General features: G+C 36.7%; 1 protein-coding gene across 6 annotated transcripts in view; it reads left to right on the plus strand.

Annotated features, from left to right (window-relative positions):
• The window catches only part of magi2b (membrane associated guanylate kinase, WW and PDZ domain containing 2b), a 161432-nt gene that overhangs the window by 92763 nt on the left and 53710 nt on the right, over nt 1-14959 (plus strand). For 5 of the 6 annotated variants that reach the window (XR_008361209.1, XM_053505583.1, XM_053505584.1 and 2 more), the window contains 2 exons: nt 7984-8041; nt 8178-8299. The exons of the other annotated variant lie outside the window; for it this stretch is intronic. Coding sequence is in view for 4 of the 5 variants with exons in the window: in XM_053505583.1 (XP_053361558.1) it covers nt 7984-8041; nt 8178-8299 (180 nt within the window). In the remaining variant the exon portion in view is untranslated. The remainder of the gene's footprint in view (nt 1-7983; nt 8042-8177; nt 8300-14959) is intronic. 6 annotated transcript variants of the gene reach the window in all.

Genomic DNA, 14959 nt, shown 5'->3' on the forward strand with positions numbered 1-14959 from the left:
ATACTTTTTTAAAAGAAATGTAAGCCACAAATATAAATTTAAATGATTACTTCAATCCACAGGTCTGAGACAACGAAAAAATCTCTGTTTTGATCTGCTTTCGAGATAGACGTTGTATTTCGTCGAAAAGATTCTATATAGAAAAAAGACGTATTAACCTGGACTTGTGCGGAGCTGAACATTCTCTCATTTTTTCCCCCTTCAGTTAAGAGGTTTAATTCATAGATCAGGCAGTCAGATTGGTTTAAGTCAGCCTGCTCTCTTCCATTAAGAAAATGTCGTTGACGAGGTGATTCATTTTCTCTCCCACTCAGGCATAGCTGAAGGTTTGGAGTCGCTGCGTGTTTGAGCACTGACAATGTACTCTCGATGCTGAAATAACCCAGGTCCAGGTCTTGAACGTGTTATAGAGTGTGTGTGTGTGTGTGTGTGTGTGTGTGTTTGTGTGTGTAGGTGGGGGAATTGATTCGTATGAACCTCCAGGAGGCTCCTCCATACCCATCAGCGATCACTGTCAAGGCTGGTCAATTTCAGGTCTTCTGGCTTTCAGCCTGAATCATTTACTCTACATAACGAGAGTCTCCACGGCTAATGTTTATTCTGCCAACACGATCGAAAGAAAATCAGTAGTCGCTCTCAGGACCACACACACATACATACATACTCACACATTTATCTTATTGTCCTTGTAAGGACCTTTCATTGACATGCAGCTAATTAATTCTACAATACAAAAGGACCCTTGGATCAAAGTAAAGTTGTTCTAACTTGTCGCACTATTTGTTGTGTTTTTCTCAACAGAATAAAAAAGTTTACAACTAGAGATGTTACAACCAGTGTCTTAAATAGTCTTGTTAATGATTAAATTAAAGAAATTGAGACTAAATGTTTTACTGCGACAGGCTGCAAAGTGCCTCATGATGCAATTTAAAAAGTGGTTGTTTACAGTATGTGACAACCTGAGCACCAGCCTCTTTTCCCCTCTCATCTATTCCAGCCACTCAGCATTCAACATTGCTAGTACTGTATGCCAATCACAGGCCTGATCATCTGTCATTATCATCACTTGTTTCTTCACGGTTCATGCGTTAAGTTACATGCTTTAATGATTCTCAAGTCGCTGTGTGGCTTAATAAACAAAAACATTTCTCTGAAACTCCTCACGTACAAAGATTTAGTGTGAAAATGAGAGACAAGAACTTTGCCAAAAACGAGAGCCAAAAAAGTCATCCAGGAAGCCTGGGGAACTGTTCCTCATTACTACATTAAGAAATACAAGAAAGTCTGGCTCTTTAGAAGCAAAATATGAAGAAATGAGGGACGTTTGCACAGTACTGTATAAAAGAAGTTTTAAAAAAAAAATTATACAAATATACAGTAGTGGCCTCGTACCTCCAGGATGGAGAGTTCGATTCTAACCTCGGGTCCAAGGTGTACCACGCCTTGTGCCCACATAGACTCCAGGCTCCTCACAACCCTGTAACAGGATAAGCGGTTTATACTGTAAGATAAATGAATGTATTAAAAGACTTGGCTGTTTGTTAACCTTTTGTAAGGACTGATTTTATTATACTTAAACTTATTGCCTGAACAGTGTAAGCGATTTGTGTGAAATAGATTAACTGTAAAGTGATAATACTCAAGCTTTCAGTATCTGTATCAGAACAAAAGGAAAAGAAAAAGAGTGTGGACTGCACATTCATGCAGTTATCTAATCAGCTGATCATACAGTAGCACAATCGGCATGCAAAGATCGCATAGATACGGCTCAAGAGCTTCAGTTAATGTTATTGTCAGAGATGTGGGAAAAAATGTGACTTTGACTATTGCATGGTTCTTGGTACCAGGTCTACTGGTTTGGGTATTTCAGACACTTTCGATCTCCTGGGATTATCACATGAAACAGTCTCGAGTTTACACATAATGCAAAAAAGAAAAGAAAAGAAAAATCATTCCATGTGGTGAAGCTTTGCAGACTAAACCATCTTGTTGAGGAGAGAGATCAGACTGGTCTGAGCTGACAGGAAGTCTATAGTAACCCAAATAATAAGCCACTCTTTACAGCTGTGGTGAGCAGGAGAGCATCTCAGAAACCACAACACATAAAAAACACCTGTACAGGAAGCTGAAGCTGTCGTGGGCACAGGCTCACACAGAATGCACTGTTAAAGAATGGAAAGAGAGCAGGGAAATATTTTTCGTGCTTTTGACTGTCTAGTTTTGGTAGATTTGGTTGTGATTTATGATGTACGGTAAAACATCCCAATATGTATCATTTGGACCTGCATTATGTATCATGTGGTCTCCTTTACAACAGCAACTTGTTTATATTCAACATAACAGAATGGAAGTCTTGTGGAACTGAAACATTATGTTTTGCAGAACTTGGCAGCAAACATATATTTATAACTTAATCGTGTGTGACAATTCTTTCTGCACACACTTGTACTGTATTTTCCTCTTGTTTAAACTCCCTCTTTCTCTCTCTCTCTCTCTCTCTCTCTCTTGCATTTACTCTTTTAACCAGAAGTATGCAAAGTACACAAATCCTGTACTTGAGTAAAAGTGGAGATTCCCTAGGGTAAATATTACTCAAGTAAGAGTAGAAGTCCATCATTTACTTGTGTACTTGAGTAAAGGTAAAAGACTTTCAAGTTTCAAAAGTCCCTGCAACCAGCTTCGCTTTTGATTTCAAACACCTGTACGTTATTAGGCGTAAGGAAATGCAAGTCACGCTTAATATTTATCATAGCAGCCTCGTGTTTTCTTTAATTGGTGCAGAGTGACATGTGACACCCAATCAGCCAATCAGAGACTAAAGAAAGTTATTTCTAATTAGCTGTTTCAGGTAGTTAGTAATTCAGCCATGCACGCATGCTCATGCAAACTCTGCTGCATACAAGCAATAGTCGATCAATGATTCAGTCCAGGTGAAAGAAATGACTGCTGGGATTGTGAGCTTCTTATTGAGCAGTGAAGAATGCAAGATTTAAAAAACACATCTAAAGCTACAAAGAGATACCTCGATCAGACATGTTTTTGAGTGTTTGTGACTTCCTGGTTGTTGTTTTTTTTGTTGCATATTTTTCATACTTAAAAGATTTAGATTAGATTGCTCCCTTCCTAAATAATGAATGAACTGTGATTATTGGAAAGCAGAGTTAAATGTCACTTTTCACACCCAGGCCGGACTACTGCCAGACCTGGTGAATCAAGAAATCAGTTAAATAAAACCTGTCTGACAAAGTGAACCCGTTTTAGAGATCTAAAAAAAAAACAGAAACATGATCTAAAGGAATTCAAGAACAGATGAAAAAACAAGTCATTTTTTTTTAAAAAATCAGGAAAGGGGCAAATTCTTTTACACTTTGCTTCATACAAAGTGGTTCTTCTTTACACAGTCAATCATACCAGTGAAATAAACCACAGGCATTCTGCAGTCATACAATTGTCGTCACTGAACATGTAATTGTCTTGTATAAAGATTGTATCTTATTGCAGAAACAATGGCGTGGATGAAATATTATGAGAAAAAAATCCGTCCTGTCACTAGGGATAAAATAAACTGCATGAACAAAAACACACCTGCAATAAGTTGAAGCAAACATGCTTTTTGAGCCTGTATTCAGCCCTAACCTTTATCTCAATTACCATTTTGGGTCTGTTAATCATGGCATCATCTTGCTATCACCTGGATGTCTTTCTGTGCACATCCACGCCATGTTGAGACCTTTTACACAAAGTCACATGGTATTTATCTGACACTTAAAAATTCTCACAATAGTGGCCAGCATTCCCTCAGGGAGTTTCTTGCTAAGATTGGTTTAGGTTCTGAGAGACCGGGAACGCTGGGGTTATCTAGAGTTCACAGAACATGATTACATTCATTATCTCTTAGGACCAGCCCCCCCGTACAGAGTGACAGTCACAGAGTATGGTTTTGAAACTTAATGAAACTGAATACACTTAAAAATACATGAGAAATCTTTATATCTTGTCAATAACATTTAAGCTTAAATAAATTACATTGGTAAATATATGATGGGTGATCAAGTCAAACCGGGAGTTACTGTGAGATTTCTTGTGAATTTTTCACTAAAACTGATTAACATTTACAGAAGATTTCAAGCACAGTACGGTGATGAGACTCTTAGTCGCAGTAAAATATTTAAAATCGATTTAAATAAGGCTGTATGTCAGTGAATGATGATCCTGACTGAGGTGGCTCAGAGCTCCCTGCAGTCGTTCCAGTAAACATTCGGCAAGTGGAATGCTTGATTCTTAAATATTGACAAATAACTTGTCACCAACTTGGTGAAAGATATACATCTGTCTAGGGAACCCTACACACAATCATTCATAAACACCACACATTACAGGAATAAAGAATGTACTGTAGCTACGAGTTGTTGCTACATCCCCCATCCGACCTCACAGGTTTGGGCTATTTAATGAGTTCCTGGGAGGCCAGCATTTCAGACATGAAGCAGGGAGTCCATTCATGGCTCCAGCGTACTGAGGAATGGATTGGGATTACTGTATATAGAGAAATAAAGCAACTCTGATAACTGTGTTCTGTTATTCTGCACAATCAATTTGAGTTTCACATAAACATACCAATATTTATCATTATTAAACAGTATTTATTATTTGTGTGTATGTGTGTGTGAGCATACTTAAGTAACGTTACAGATGTGAAGTAAGCATGGTCATACCTCGGTAAATATATACAGTACAGTCTGAGTAAAATGAAGAATTAAAGAGACAGTAATAATAATCTGGTGATGTCATCACACTCTATTTTGGTCGTCATGGTGATTCAGTGGCAGGCCAGTTTTGCTGTGCACTGAAAAAAAAATGCACTGAACGTTTAACATCCCTACAGCACGTTATCCAGCAGAAAACCTATGAGGAACGTATTGTGACAAGTGTCATGAGTTTAAAGGACATTAATCAGAAATACATACTGTATATTTGAACATGCTGTATTTATCAGGAGATTTCCAATGTTGAAGGTCTGGTTTGGGTTGAGCTGCTTGAATTGTTTTCTGTGGTGCTGAAAATGGTTTTATTTAAGAAATAACGCTACACAATTGATAAAAATAGATATTTAATTGAATTTTGGAAAAAAAAATATATATATACAATAAATAAAGAATAAAACACTATAAATTAATGAAGCAGGGGTTACTACTATGAAGGTGATTATTTTTTCATAAAGTGTTTTATTTCCTCATACTACAGCAATTTCTAAATTTCTATATTTTGTATTTATTAAAGGGCATCATACTTTATTTTAATGCAGTCTTATAGAAAAAAAAGCTAAAATGTTTGCATGCAACTTATGTCATATCAACCTATATCAACATTCTGTCACAATCAGAATGTATTCTCCCACAGTCCAAAGACATACAGATTAAGCCTTTTGAAGTTTCCGAATTGCCTGTAGTGTTTGTGTTATTGTATTTGTTAAAAAATTACGAATTTAAATTTAAATTAACATTAATATAGAAATAATTAAATAGCATGGTGGTAGAGGTGGGCATGTTTTTTTTTATCCTGTACAGTGCAATGAAAAAGTCTTGAGCCAACCCTACTTTCTTCATATTTTACTTTCTTGTATTTTTTTTTAAGTGTTAAGAAATAACTTCCTTAAGGACCAGCCCTTGTTCCTAACCAGTTTTAGAGGATTATTATTATAATTTTTTTAAAGCCATGATTTAAGTATAAGAAACATCTAACTTAAGACATGAACCAGTGAAAAACAGGTGCAGATGATGCTAGATGATCAGGCCGGTAATTAGTACACTGTTGATGCTGAATGCTGAGTGGTTAGAAGAGATAAGACGCGAAATAAGGTTGTTGCTGAGGTTGTTACATAGATTAAAAAAAAAATTAAGTTGTATCTTAAAAGAAGAAATGAGGTCGGGGGGCTCAAGACTTTTACGCGGTATCATATGTTGGTGCAGAATGTTTGATTTGTGATATATGTTACCTGGCAGTACTGATGTTCATCACATGTTTCAAAGGTGCAAACATTAACATTTACATTTAAGCATTTGGCAGACGCTCTTATACAGAGCCACTTTCAAAAATGCTTTAAAGTTTCGGTCATTGGATAGATCTCTATATTGGGTTGCAAGGTCACTAACTACTACTACAGTGTTGAAAAGGGTTTTTTAGAACCAAATATTGCAGAAACAGATATTTCTTAAGTCTCTATTTAAAGATTGCTGGAGACACGGCTGTACGGTCATCCAAATGAAGTTCCATCCATTTCTTTTCTATAAATTGGGTTAACTGTTTTAATACCTGTACAGTTACATTTCACACTATAAACCATTTATTGAAGCTTTGCTGTTATAATTTATACCAGACATATACCTTTACTCATAAGACTCTAGAGCCATTTTTACTTAATGAGAAATTATGGGGAATATAACAGCTATACATAACGGAAATACACCAGACCAAATACTGTAAACCACATGGGTACACATTTTTAAAGACATCACATGGTATTTTCATTGACAATTTTAGGGTCGAAAGATCTATGTGATATATCTTACAGCGATATTTTCTTACTGTAAACTGTTTTACTTCATTTTGTTTAAGACATACAGTCTGAACAGGTTGAATATTCAGTTTAATTGGGTTTAATTCATATAGCAGGTTTTGAAATCGCAAAAGCACAAAGCAGCTTTACGGATTTAAGAACATTATGGAAATGAGTATGAAATTAGTGATAGCATACAGTATGTAGAAATCATAATGATCAGTTTGTCCCTGTCCCTCAACTGGTAACCCATCATGATTTGGGTGATAACGGATAGCAGGGATTAATCTGCTGTCATACTGATATAAAATGTAAGATGTTGTTAAATCATTAGAGTTGTTAAATAGGATGAAACTTTCAGTAGCAAAAAATCTAACGTTTTAAAATTAGCTAGTCACATGTGCCAGACAGGCACACCACCATTTGGAAACAATGTCATGGATACATGGATACAGAATGTCATGGATACAGAATGTCATGGATACAGAAATTTAAAGATTGCCACATGAATGCACTAAGACGTTAGATGCACCATTAGATATCGCATAAGGACTTTATAAGTTAAAGTCAAGGATAAATCTGAATAAAAAACTTCCCAGAACAATTAAAGTTTTACGATGGGTTGTTATTGGCTAAAGCCTATGAAATAAACGAAATGCTGATAATGAAGCACCACAAAGTCCTCCGTCCTTATGCCTACCCTGTACTTAACTGAAAGTTACTGTATAAAACGCTGTCACTGGAGACTCCTTCCACAAATGTCTAATACATGTCTCACATTAATACACATATATAGCGGTTATACATTTGTTTTATTTGAAAATGTGATTTCATTTGTTTATTTTTAGACTTGTGAAGAATTGTGTCCAGCATAGAAGTTTCAGTGAATGAGCTGTCGCCATAGTAACAATATTTATTGAATTAATACATATTCGAGTGACTATATTCATCTAAACCTGTGATTTGAATTTGAGCCAGTGCTAGTGAAACAAGGAAACAAATAACAACCTCCAACAAGAATTCACCGAATATATTTATGGACATGAATAAATCAAGTCATGAATTCTGATAACAACTTAAAGGGAAAAAAAAGACAGAAGGATGCAGTGCTTTGTCATCGAGTGCTCATAAGATGATGGGTATTAATGCTAGCAGTTCAGCAGTCAGTCACACATCGAGGTCAAGTTAAAAGCATCTCTGGATTAAAAAAACGTTCCTTTCGTCGTTAACTAATTACAGTTTACACGTCACAGCTTAATCGAGTTTCTGCCTGATAGAAATCAAATAAAAGCCGTGGAACGGCAGTCTTTTTTTTTTCTTTTTTTTTTTTCTGATGGCCTAGCGTCATCTTAAGCAGCAGGACTCCTCAGAAGCGGCAGTATACCGTTCACATCTGTCTTCTTTTACCTTTTGCTTTCCCCTCACAGAGCTGCCGTACGGCTGGGAGAAAATAGACGACCCTATATATGGCAGTTACTACGTGGAGTAAGTGTCGTCACCCCGCGTACACTCACAAGCGTGCCATTGTTTAGAAACTGAGAGCGTGTTTATGTGGAGAGAGAGAGAGAGAGAGAGAGAGAAGCAGCATTCAAACGAGAGCTCTGCGTTTCCTCCCTTCCAGCCACATTAACAGGAGGACGCAGTTCGAAAACCCTGTCCTGGAGGCCAAAAGACGAATCCAGCAGCAGCAGCAAATGCAAAGCCAAGGCCTGTCGTCCCTGCCGCTGCCCACCATCTACAGAGGTAACGTTTTATTCACATGTATACACACACACGCACACATTAAAAAAAGGCTTAAAATGGAAGTAAAGGCTAACATGAGTATATTTGTCAGATAGGGTTTTCAACAGCTTAAAAAGAATCAATCACGATTCTGTCATAAGGCAGCACAACACACTCAGAGGAAAGCACTTTCTGCCCTCTTTCACATATTGCACTCAGATGCCCAGGACTGCGCCGATCAAAAGGGTAAAGAGTAACACCCTAACTCTCACAACTCTCATACACAGTTTTCTATCACAAAAGGGTTTTGAAATGGGACATAAGCAATGGTGTGTGTTTAAGGTGTGCCTGATTTCCATAATAGCGTTTGAACTAGGGTTAGGATGTTCAACACGAGACTGTGAAAATAAAACTGTGTCCTGCTTTCCTGGACAAAACAAGCTTTCTGGACCATCAAACATACATAAATCATAATGTGTCCAAAGATCTTGTTCAGCTGTAATTCAAATCACAGGTTTATATTTTATTACGATTTAATCATCCATCCATCTATGAACCTCTGTACTTCAACTAGGGGGCGTGGAGGTCAACTGGAGGTCAACTGTGGAGGTTAGGACTTCCGGCCAACATTCACATACGCAATATGGACAATTTGGGAACGCCAGTTAGCCTAATCTATATGTCTTTGGAGGCGGGACTCGAACCCAGACCCTAAAGGTGCAAGGCGACACTGCTAGGTTATGTGGGGGGCGGGGGGTATAGGTAAAAAGGTATAAACACTTCAACATAAAAACTATATTCCTCTCTCGTAATGGTCACATGATAGCACGAACGATATGGTGCAAGCTTTAGAGGAAACATAATACTACAGATTGCTGCCATAATTCAGTTTGAGGTTTTAAAAAAGGACATAAATAACAATATACATTTATGGGCTCTTCTGTGTTAACGTAACACTTAAAAAAATGAGGAATGGGATGTTTCTTTCGCATCTCGAAAAGAAGTCTTTAATATCAGCGCTTCCTATCTGTCCAAGGTTAAGTTGTAGCTTCAAGTCTTTCGACATGTGAAAGACTTTCAGGTGAGTAATTTCAAGGAAGAGAGAAAGAGAGAGGCTGCTGAAGGAGCGACTTTTTCTAGCTGCTGTGATGTAATGTAAGTCAAAACAGGAACCTACCACAACATTAAATGTCACTACAATGGATTAAAATGTGTAATGTGTTATTTTTAATAAAGAAAGTAATATAATAGTTGGTCAATTGCTGTAGTGTAAGAAAAATAAAACACTTTAAGGAAAAGAATCCGAGGTGGTCAAATAAACTCAGAGGTGATGATTAATTTATCACACCTACTTATCATTGACGTTTTGCCATAACAACATTCGTTGTCAAGGTGTTTTGCTTACTCATTATTATTGGAACATGAGTTCATCTGTTGAACATGGCTTTATTTCCTGGAATAACAGAACAGATTCAGTCCCAGGAATTTCAGCACCACTGAAAGTCCTTTAATCAGCAGAGTCATGCTTATGGTTTGCTTATGTGTGTGTGTGTGTGTTATGTGTGTGTGTGGGAGACCTCACTAGAGTGGGAGTCCCGGGTATAAAACATACACATGTAATAATAACACACTGATATATTTACTTATAAGATTCAAAAAGACGACTGGTGTTGGGTCACCAGTACCACAATACAACAAGGTCCGAGGAAGTAAGTCATGAAGGATCGTAACTCTAAAGCAAACAAGTTTTATTTAAGTCTCAGATTTTAAGTAAAAGATTTTCAACAGTAGAATATTTTTAAAAGGGACTAAAAGCTTTAAAATCCCTTAGTTAAGCGATCTAAATCTCAGTAGTGTGCACTACAAGTATGCACTATCTAGTAAAGATAAGTGGAAAATCGATTCAGTTATGAATCCTGATTCTGTTGTGTGGCGATTCATATATCACAACACTGACTCCGTTATTTAAAAACATAATGTTTACGTTTTTTATAGAAATGAACCGGTTGATCAGATGACCGCCCATGACCTGTGATTCGCCGCTCGGCCTCGGATATAAACGATTCCGTGGTACAACAGAAACTCATTTGTGCGTTGAAAATTTTATTATTATTAACTGATATTCTAACATGGAATAAGTGGAAGTAGATTTCTCAGGACTGTCCACCACCACCATGGTCTGTTCCCCTCACCTATTGACTACAGTACATAGTACTGGGAAGAATTTTTCTATATAAAGGGATGTTATTAACCTTTCTTTTGTTCCATTTGAACTGGTTTTCAACTAAAAAGAGGGTGTAGGACTCTGCACCAGGAATGAAGTTAAATAAATTAATTAATTGTTTCAAATTTTTTTGTTTCTAAGTAAAGATGATTTGATGATGGTGCATGATGATGATGCGAACTTATTGTTTATATTAATAATAAAAAAAAAACGCTGTGAATTTTAAATCCTTAAAATAAAAAAATAAAAATTTGTAAAAAAAAAAAATAATACAAAGTGTTCTTTAACCCTTTTTTTCCCTCCATAAATGAAATTCTTTGTCGCCTCAAATTTAGTAAAAACATGAACAGGTTTAATCATTTTATGTTGAATTTTTCTTTTTCACTTCATCACATAATGTGGTTGTAAAAACAGTCTTTGTAAATCAATTGGTTTTGAATCTTTTAATCTGTGAGGGTTTTTTATGCAGAATGTCAGAAAAGTTTTTTGCACAAATGCCTAGTTTGTAACCGTTTACAACTGGTGTAAATACCAGCTGTCGACGTGTAAAGCCTTTTCTCAAGATACCATACGGTTTTATAGAAAGTAATGTAAAAATGCTAATGAATTAATCCATTAGTTATTTTATTCATTAGCTTTATTATATATCACATTTTTGTCTATGTGCAGCCTGACAGTCAGTGTGGTCCAGGTTACAGTTAAAAAAAAAAAAGTGTGAAATACTGGTGTAAATGGCGAGGCAGCATTTCTTTTCAGAGTGAGGTTTCAACAGGAATCAATTAGCAGCTTTTGGAGGGGGAATGAAAGCAGAGAAAACCACACACACACACGTTCGTTTTGGAAAGGGAATAATGTGTGGGAAGCAACATAACTGGAATCACACTGGTGACCCGTGCTTGCTGCGAACAGGCTGCTAATGAAGACTGATACCCCAGCAGTATTAGTTAAACAAGCAACATTGTTTAATTGGATGCAAACTTTCATACACAAGAAGTCTAAAAATGAAAATAAGATGCTACAACTTTTTTTTGGATCTGTTCATACAACTTTAGGACATTTGTATTAAAAGCTCATTCTGATTGTGGTGGCTCAAACAGTTAAAACTTTGCATCCTTGAATGGTTCAAGCCCCAACAATGCCAAGGTGCCACCTCAAGCAAGGCTCTTAACCCAATGTGCTTCAGAGGCGCTGTATCCTGGCCTAACCCCAAGCTCTGACCCCAGCCTTCTAAATAAGATATGCAGAAAAAAATCGTTTCACTGTAAGATACATGTGACAAGTAATTAGTTTTAATTTTTTCTCCTGTACTTCATCCTCTGCACATTCAGAGCATCTTTTCCTCCAGAAGTGTTCGAACTGTATCTATAAAAAGTATCAGCTCTTCTTAGATTTCCTGTGTTCATCCAAGCTCATGTTCATAAATGGATTTTTCACCGCCACACCCCAGTTATTACTTGTTGGAAGTGTTTTTGGATTTAGGTCATGCTCTAACTAGGCCACTAGAGGACATGCGCTCTTCTGTTCTCCAGTCACTGAGGTTTGGCTAGATGGCACAGTCTAGCGTGACACTGAAATCTAATTTTTTTTTTTCTCTCTCTCTCACTCTCTTTAAAAGTCTTGCAGGTAATGTTGTTATTTTCTGCACTGAGGTGTGTGTGTGTGTGTGTGTGTGTGTTTTTGACCCTTTCCTCTAGCCGAAGCTTCCTACAGTACCTGCTTTTAATGCTTGCTTTTGCATATGTAAAATTTGATTAAGTGAATGATCCTGATCCATGGCAACATATGTGACATCTCACAACACGGGCTATATGAGGTGTTAGCCAGTACTCAGTGTGACCAGCCCCTGCAATTAAAAAAGTCTGGATCGGCTTTAAAGGTGATGCCGACCTCCCCATAGCTTCTCTGATTAGGCTCCCCTTTCTCAGTGGCCTACTTTGGAGGAATGCCCAGTTCCAGGCAGAGTGAACCTGCTAGCATGTCTCTTCTCTCTTTCTCTTTGTGTGTGTGTGTGTGTGTGTGTTTTACCTTTTAGCAGTGTATTAAAAGTTTACAGCACTTTTTAAAACCCCGTTGCCGATTTGTTTTTCTGAAGGCCTTTTTACTCTAATGCTTGAGTACTACTTTTAAATGAGTTCAATTCGTTACTCTGATTTAAATGACTCGCAGGTATCTTCCTGAAATCGAATGCAAAGGTGGAAGATACTGTACACATGCAGCCTGCTATTCATTTTAGGACAGAAAAATGTTTAATTTATAATGACCCCAAATGCCTGAGAGATGTTTGTAGAGATAGAAGGCAGTACAGTGTGTAATTAAATGGTCACCTTGGTCGTGTAGTTGAGTTTGGCTGAAAACCATTTAAAGCACCAGCTTCATATATCTGTAAGCTGTCCAGCAGGAGCCGTAGGTCTTACATCATTTAAACAGCAAGGCTTTAGAAGAAAGCAACGGGAAAACTTTGAATCCACGGATCGCAATGCTGCACCAGCCATCCAGTTCAAGAGAGCAACACTTACTCCTCTGTCAATCTCACTGACAATAGGCTATAGTATATATAATATATATACTGTATACAGTTTGTAGTAATATACTGTATAATACTAAATAGGGCAGATAGCGCATTTTTCCGTGTGCACTATGCTTCCCTGTCTTATAGGAAAGACGTCGTTGTGTAATAGAAGTTGCTGTTATGTTTTAGGCAATTTATTAAGTTTGTGGGATTATTACATTAAAAGGTGCCGATTTATTCATGTTTGTGGGCTGTTATTTTCTTGGCGGGCATTACTCATGTGCTAACACATAAAGTACCATTCCTGCTTGTTAGCTAACATGTGATAATGGAGATCTTGCTAGTGAATGGGAATTTGGCAAGTTGCGAAAAAATGGAGGGAAACTGTATGAATAAAACTCACGGTAGATCAATTCACATTTTCTGAACACATTTATCAAATGTTGTTGCTTCAGTAGCAGAAACTGTGTTTTTATACATGTACAATATTATTACAACTTGAACACAGTTCATCAAGAAAAGTAAAGGTTTTATATATATATATATATATATATATATATATAGAGAGAGAGAGAGAGAGAGATAGATAGATAGATAGATAGATAGATAGATAGATAGATAGATAGAATCATTAAATAATTATCAAGGCTTCATCATAGTAGTTGACTTTTCTGTTACTGGATCTTAGAATAGCTGAGAATTAGTTTAGAATTGGTCTGGCTTGAATGTTTGTCTCATGCTTTAGTTCTCGTCTTGTTCTTTGTCTCCTCCCTCATATCATTAGTAGTTCTTTTCAGTAATTAATTTCACATTTGTCAGTCTTTGTGTTGTCTTTTATACATTGCATACTTCCAAGCCAACATTTCCAGAACTTTTCTAGTTTTAGGTCTAGTTTGTAGTGTACACCATGTGACGTTAATTGTTTGTTGAGATTGTGGCTGCAACATTCTCGAAAAAGTTATTGTTCACCAATAATGTGAAAGGGATGTTCACCAGTGTGTTATATTACTGTAAACACATGTTTACATCACCGAAAACATTTGGGCACTGAAGACAACAGTTGGATTTTTCCCGATTCGCTCATTATGCAGTGGAGATGGGAATTACCAGTCACCTCCTCATATAGCCTATTATCAAAATTCCTAGGTATGCCGATTCAAATAAAATTGTAATTCTATAAGTATCGTGATTTTATAAATATCCCCATTAGATATTAAATTTTCCCCAATTTTGTTACAATTTTAAACCTTTATAAAGTTTACCAACTACAAATACAAACATTTAACTGAGCAGCAGTGTATCTCAGATAGCAAAGTATCTCTGTCTTCCCGCCATTATTAAAATTATAATTATACGCGCAGACGCGTATGGCTTCTAGCAAGGGCACACGGGGCAATTTTCACCTATTTTGCGCTTGCGGTGTTTTGAGACCAGAGACAGCTTATGTGATCAGTGTGTTTGAGACTAATTCGCCCACAAGGTTTTGAGAAAAAAGCACATCGGAGGCTTTTAATGCATGATTTTTTTTTATAATGTAACGCCATACAAATCTCTTTCTGTTGCACCACTTGGAAGCTTCTTCACTCTGTACAGAATCGTTTATATCTGAAGTTGATAAAACAGAAAACCAGAGTATTTTGGTCACTGGCCGATCAACTGCTTTATCTCTATTATAAATGTAAAGCATATATATATATATATATATATATATATATATAAAGATTTTAGAGTCAGTGTAATGATACATGAATTTCCAAACCAAATTATTGTGATTTATAACTGGATCGATTTTTCCCCCATCTCTATTATGCTGTGCAATTGAATGGGGTCCTCATTGGCATATTTCTACTTATGAACCACACATACTACAGCATGCACTACCAGGCAAAAGTTTGGACAGCACTTTCTAATCTTGTAGTCTTTCACGATTTTTGTTTTTTTATACATT

The sequence above is a fragment of the Clarias gariepinus genome, chromosome 10 (assembly GCF_024256425.1).
Source record: "Clarias gariepinus isolate MV-2021 ecotype Netherlands chromosome 10, CGAR_prim_01v2, whole genome shotgun sequence".
NCBI lineage: Eukaryota > Metazoa > Chordata > Actinopteri > Siluriformes > Clariidae > Clarias > Clarias gariepinus.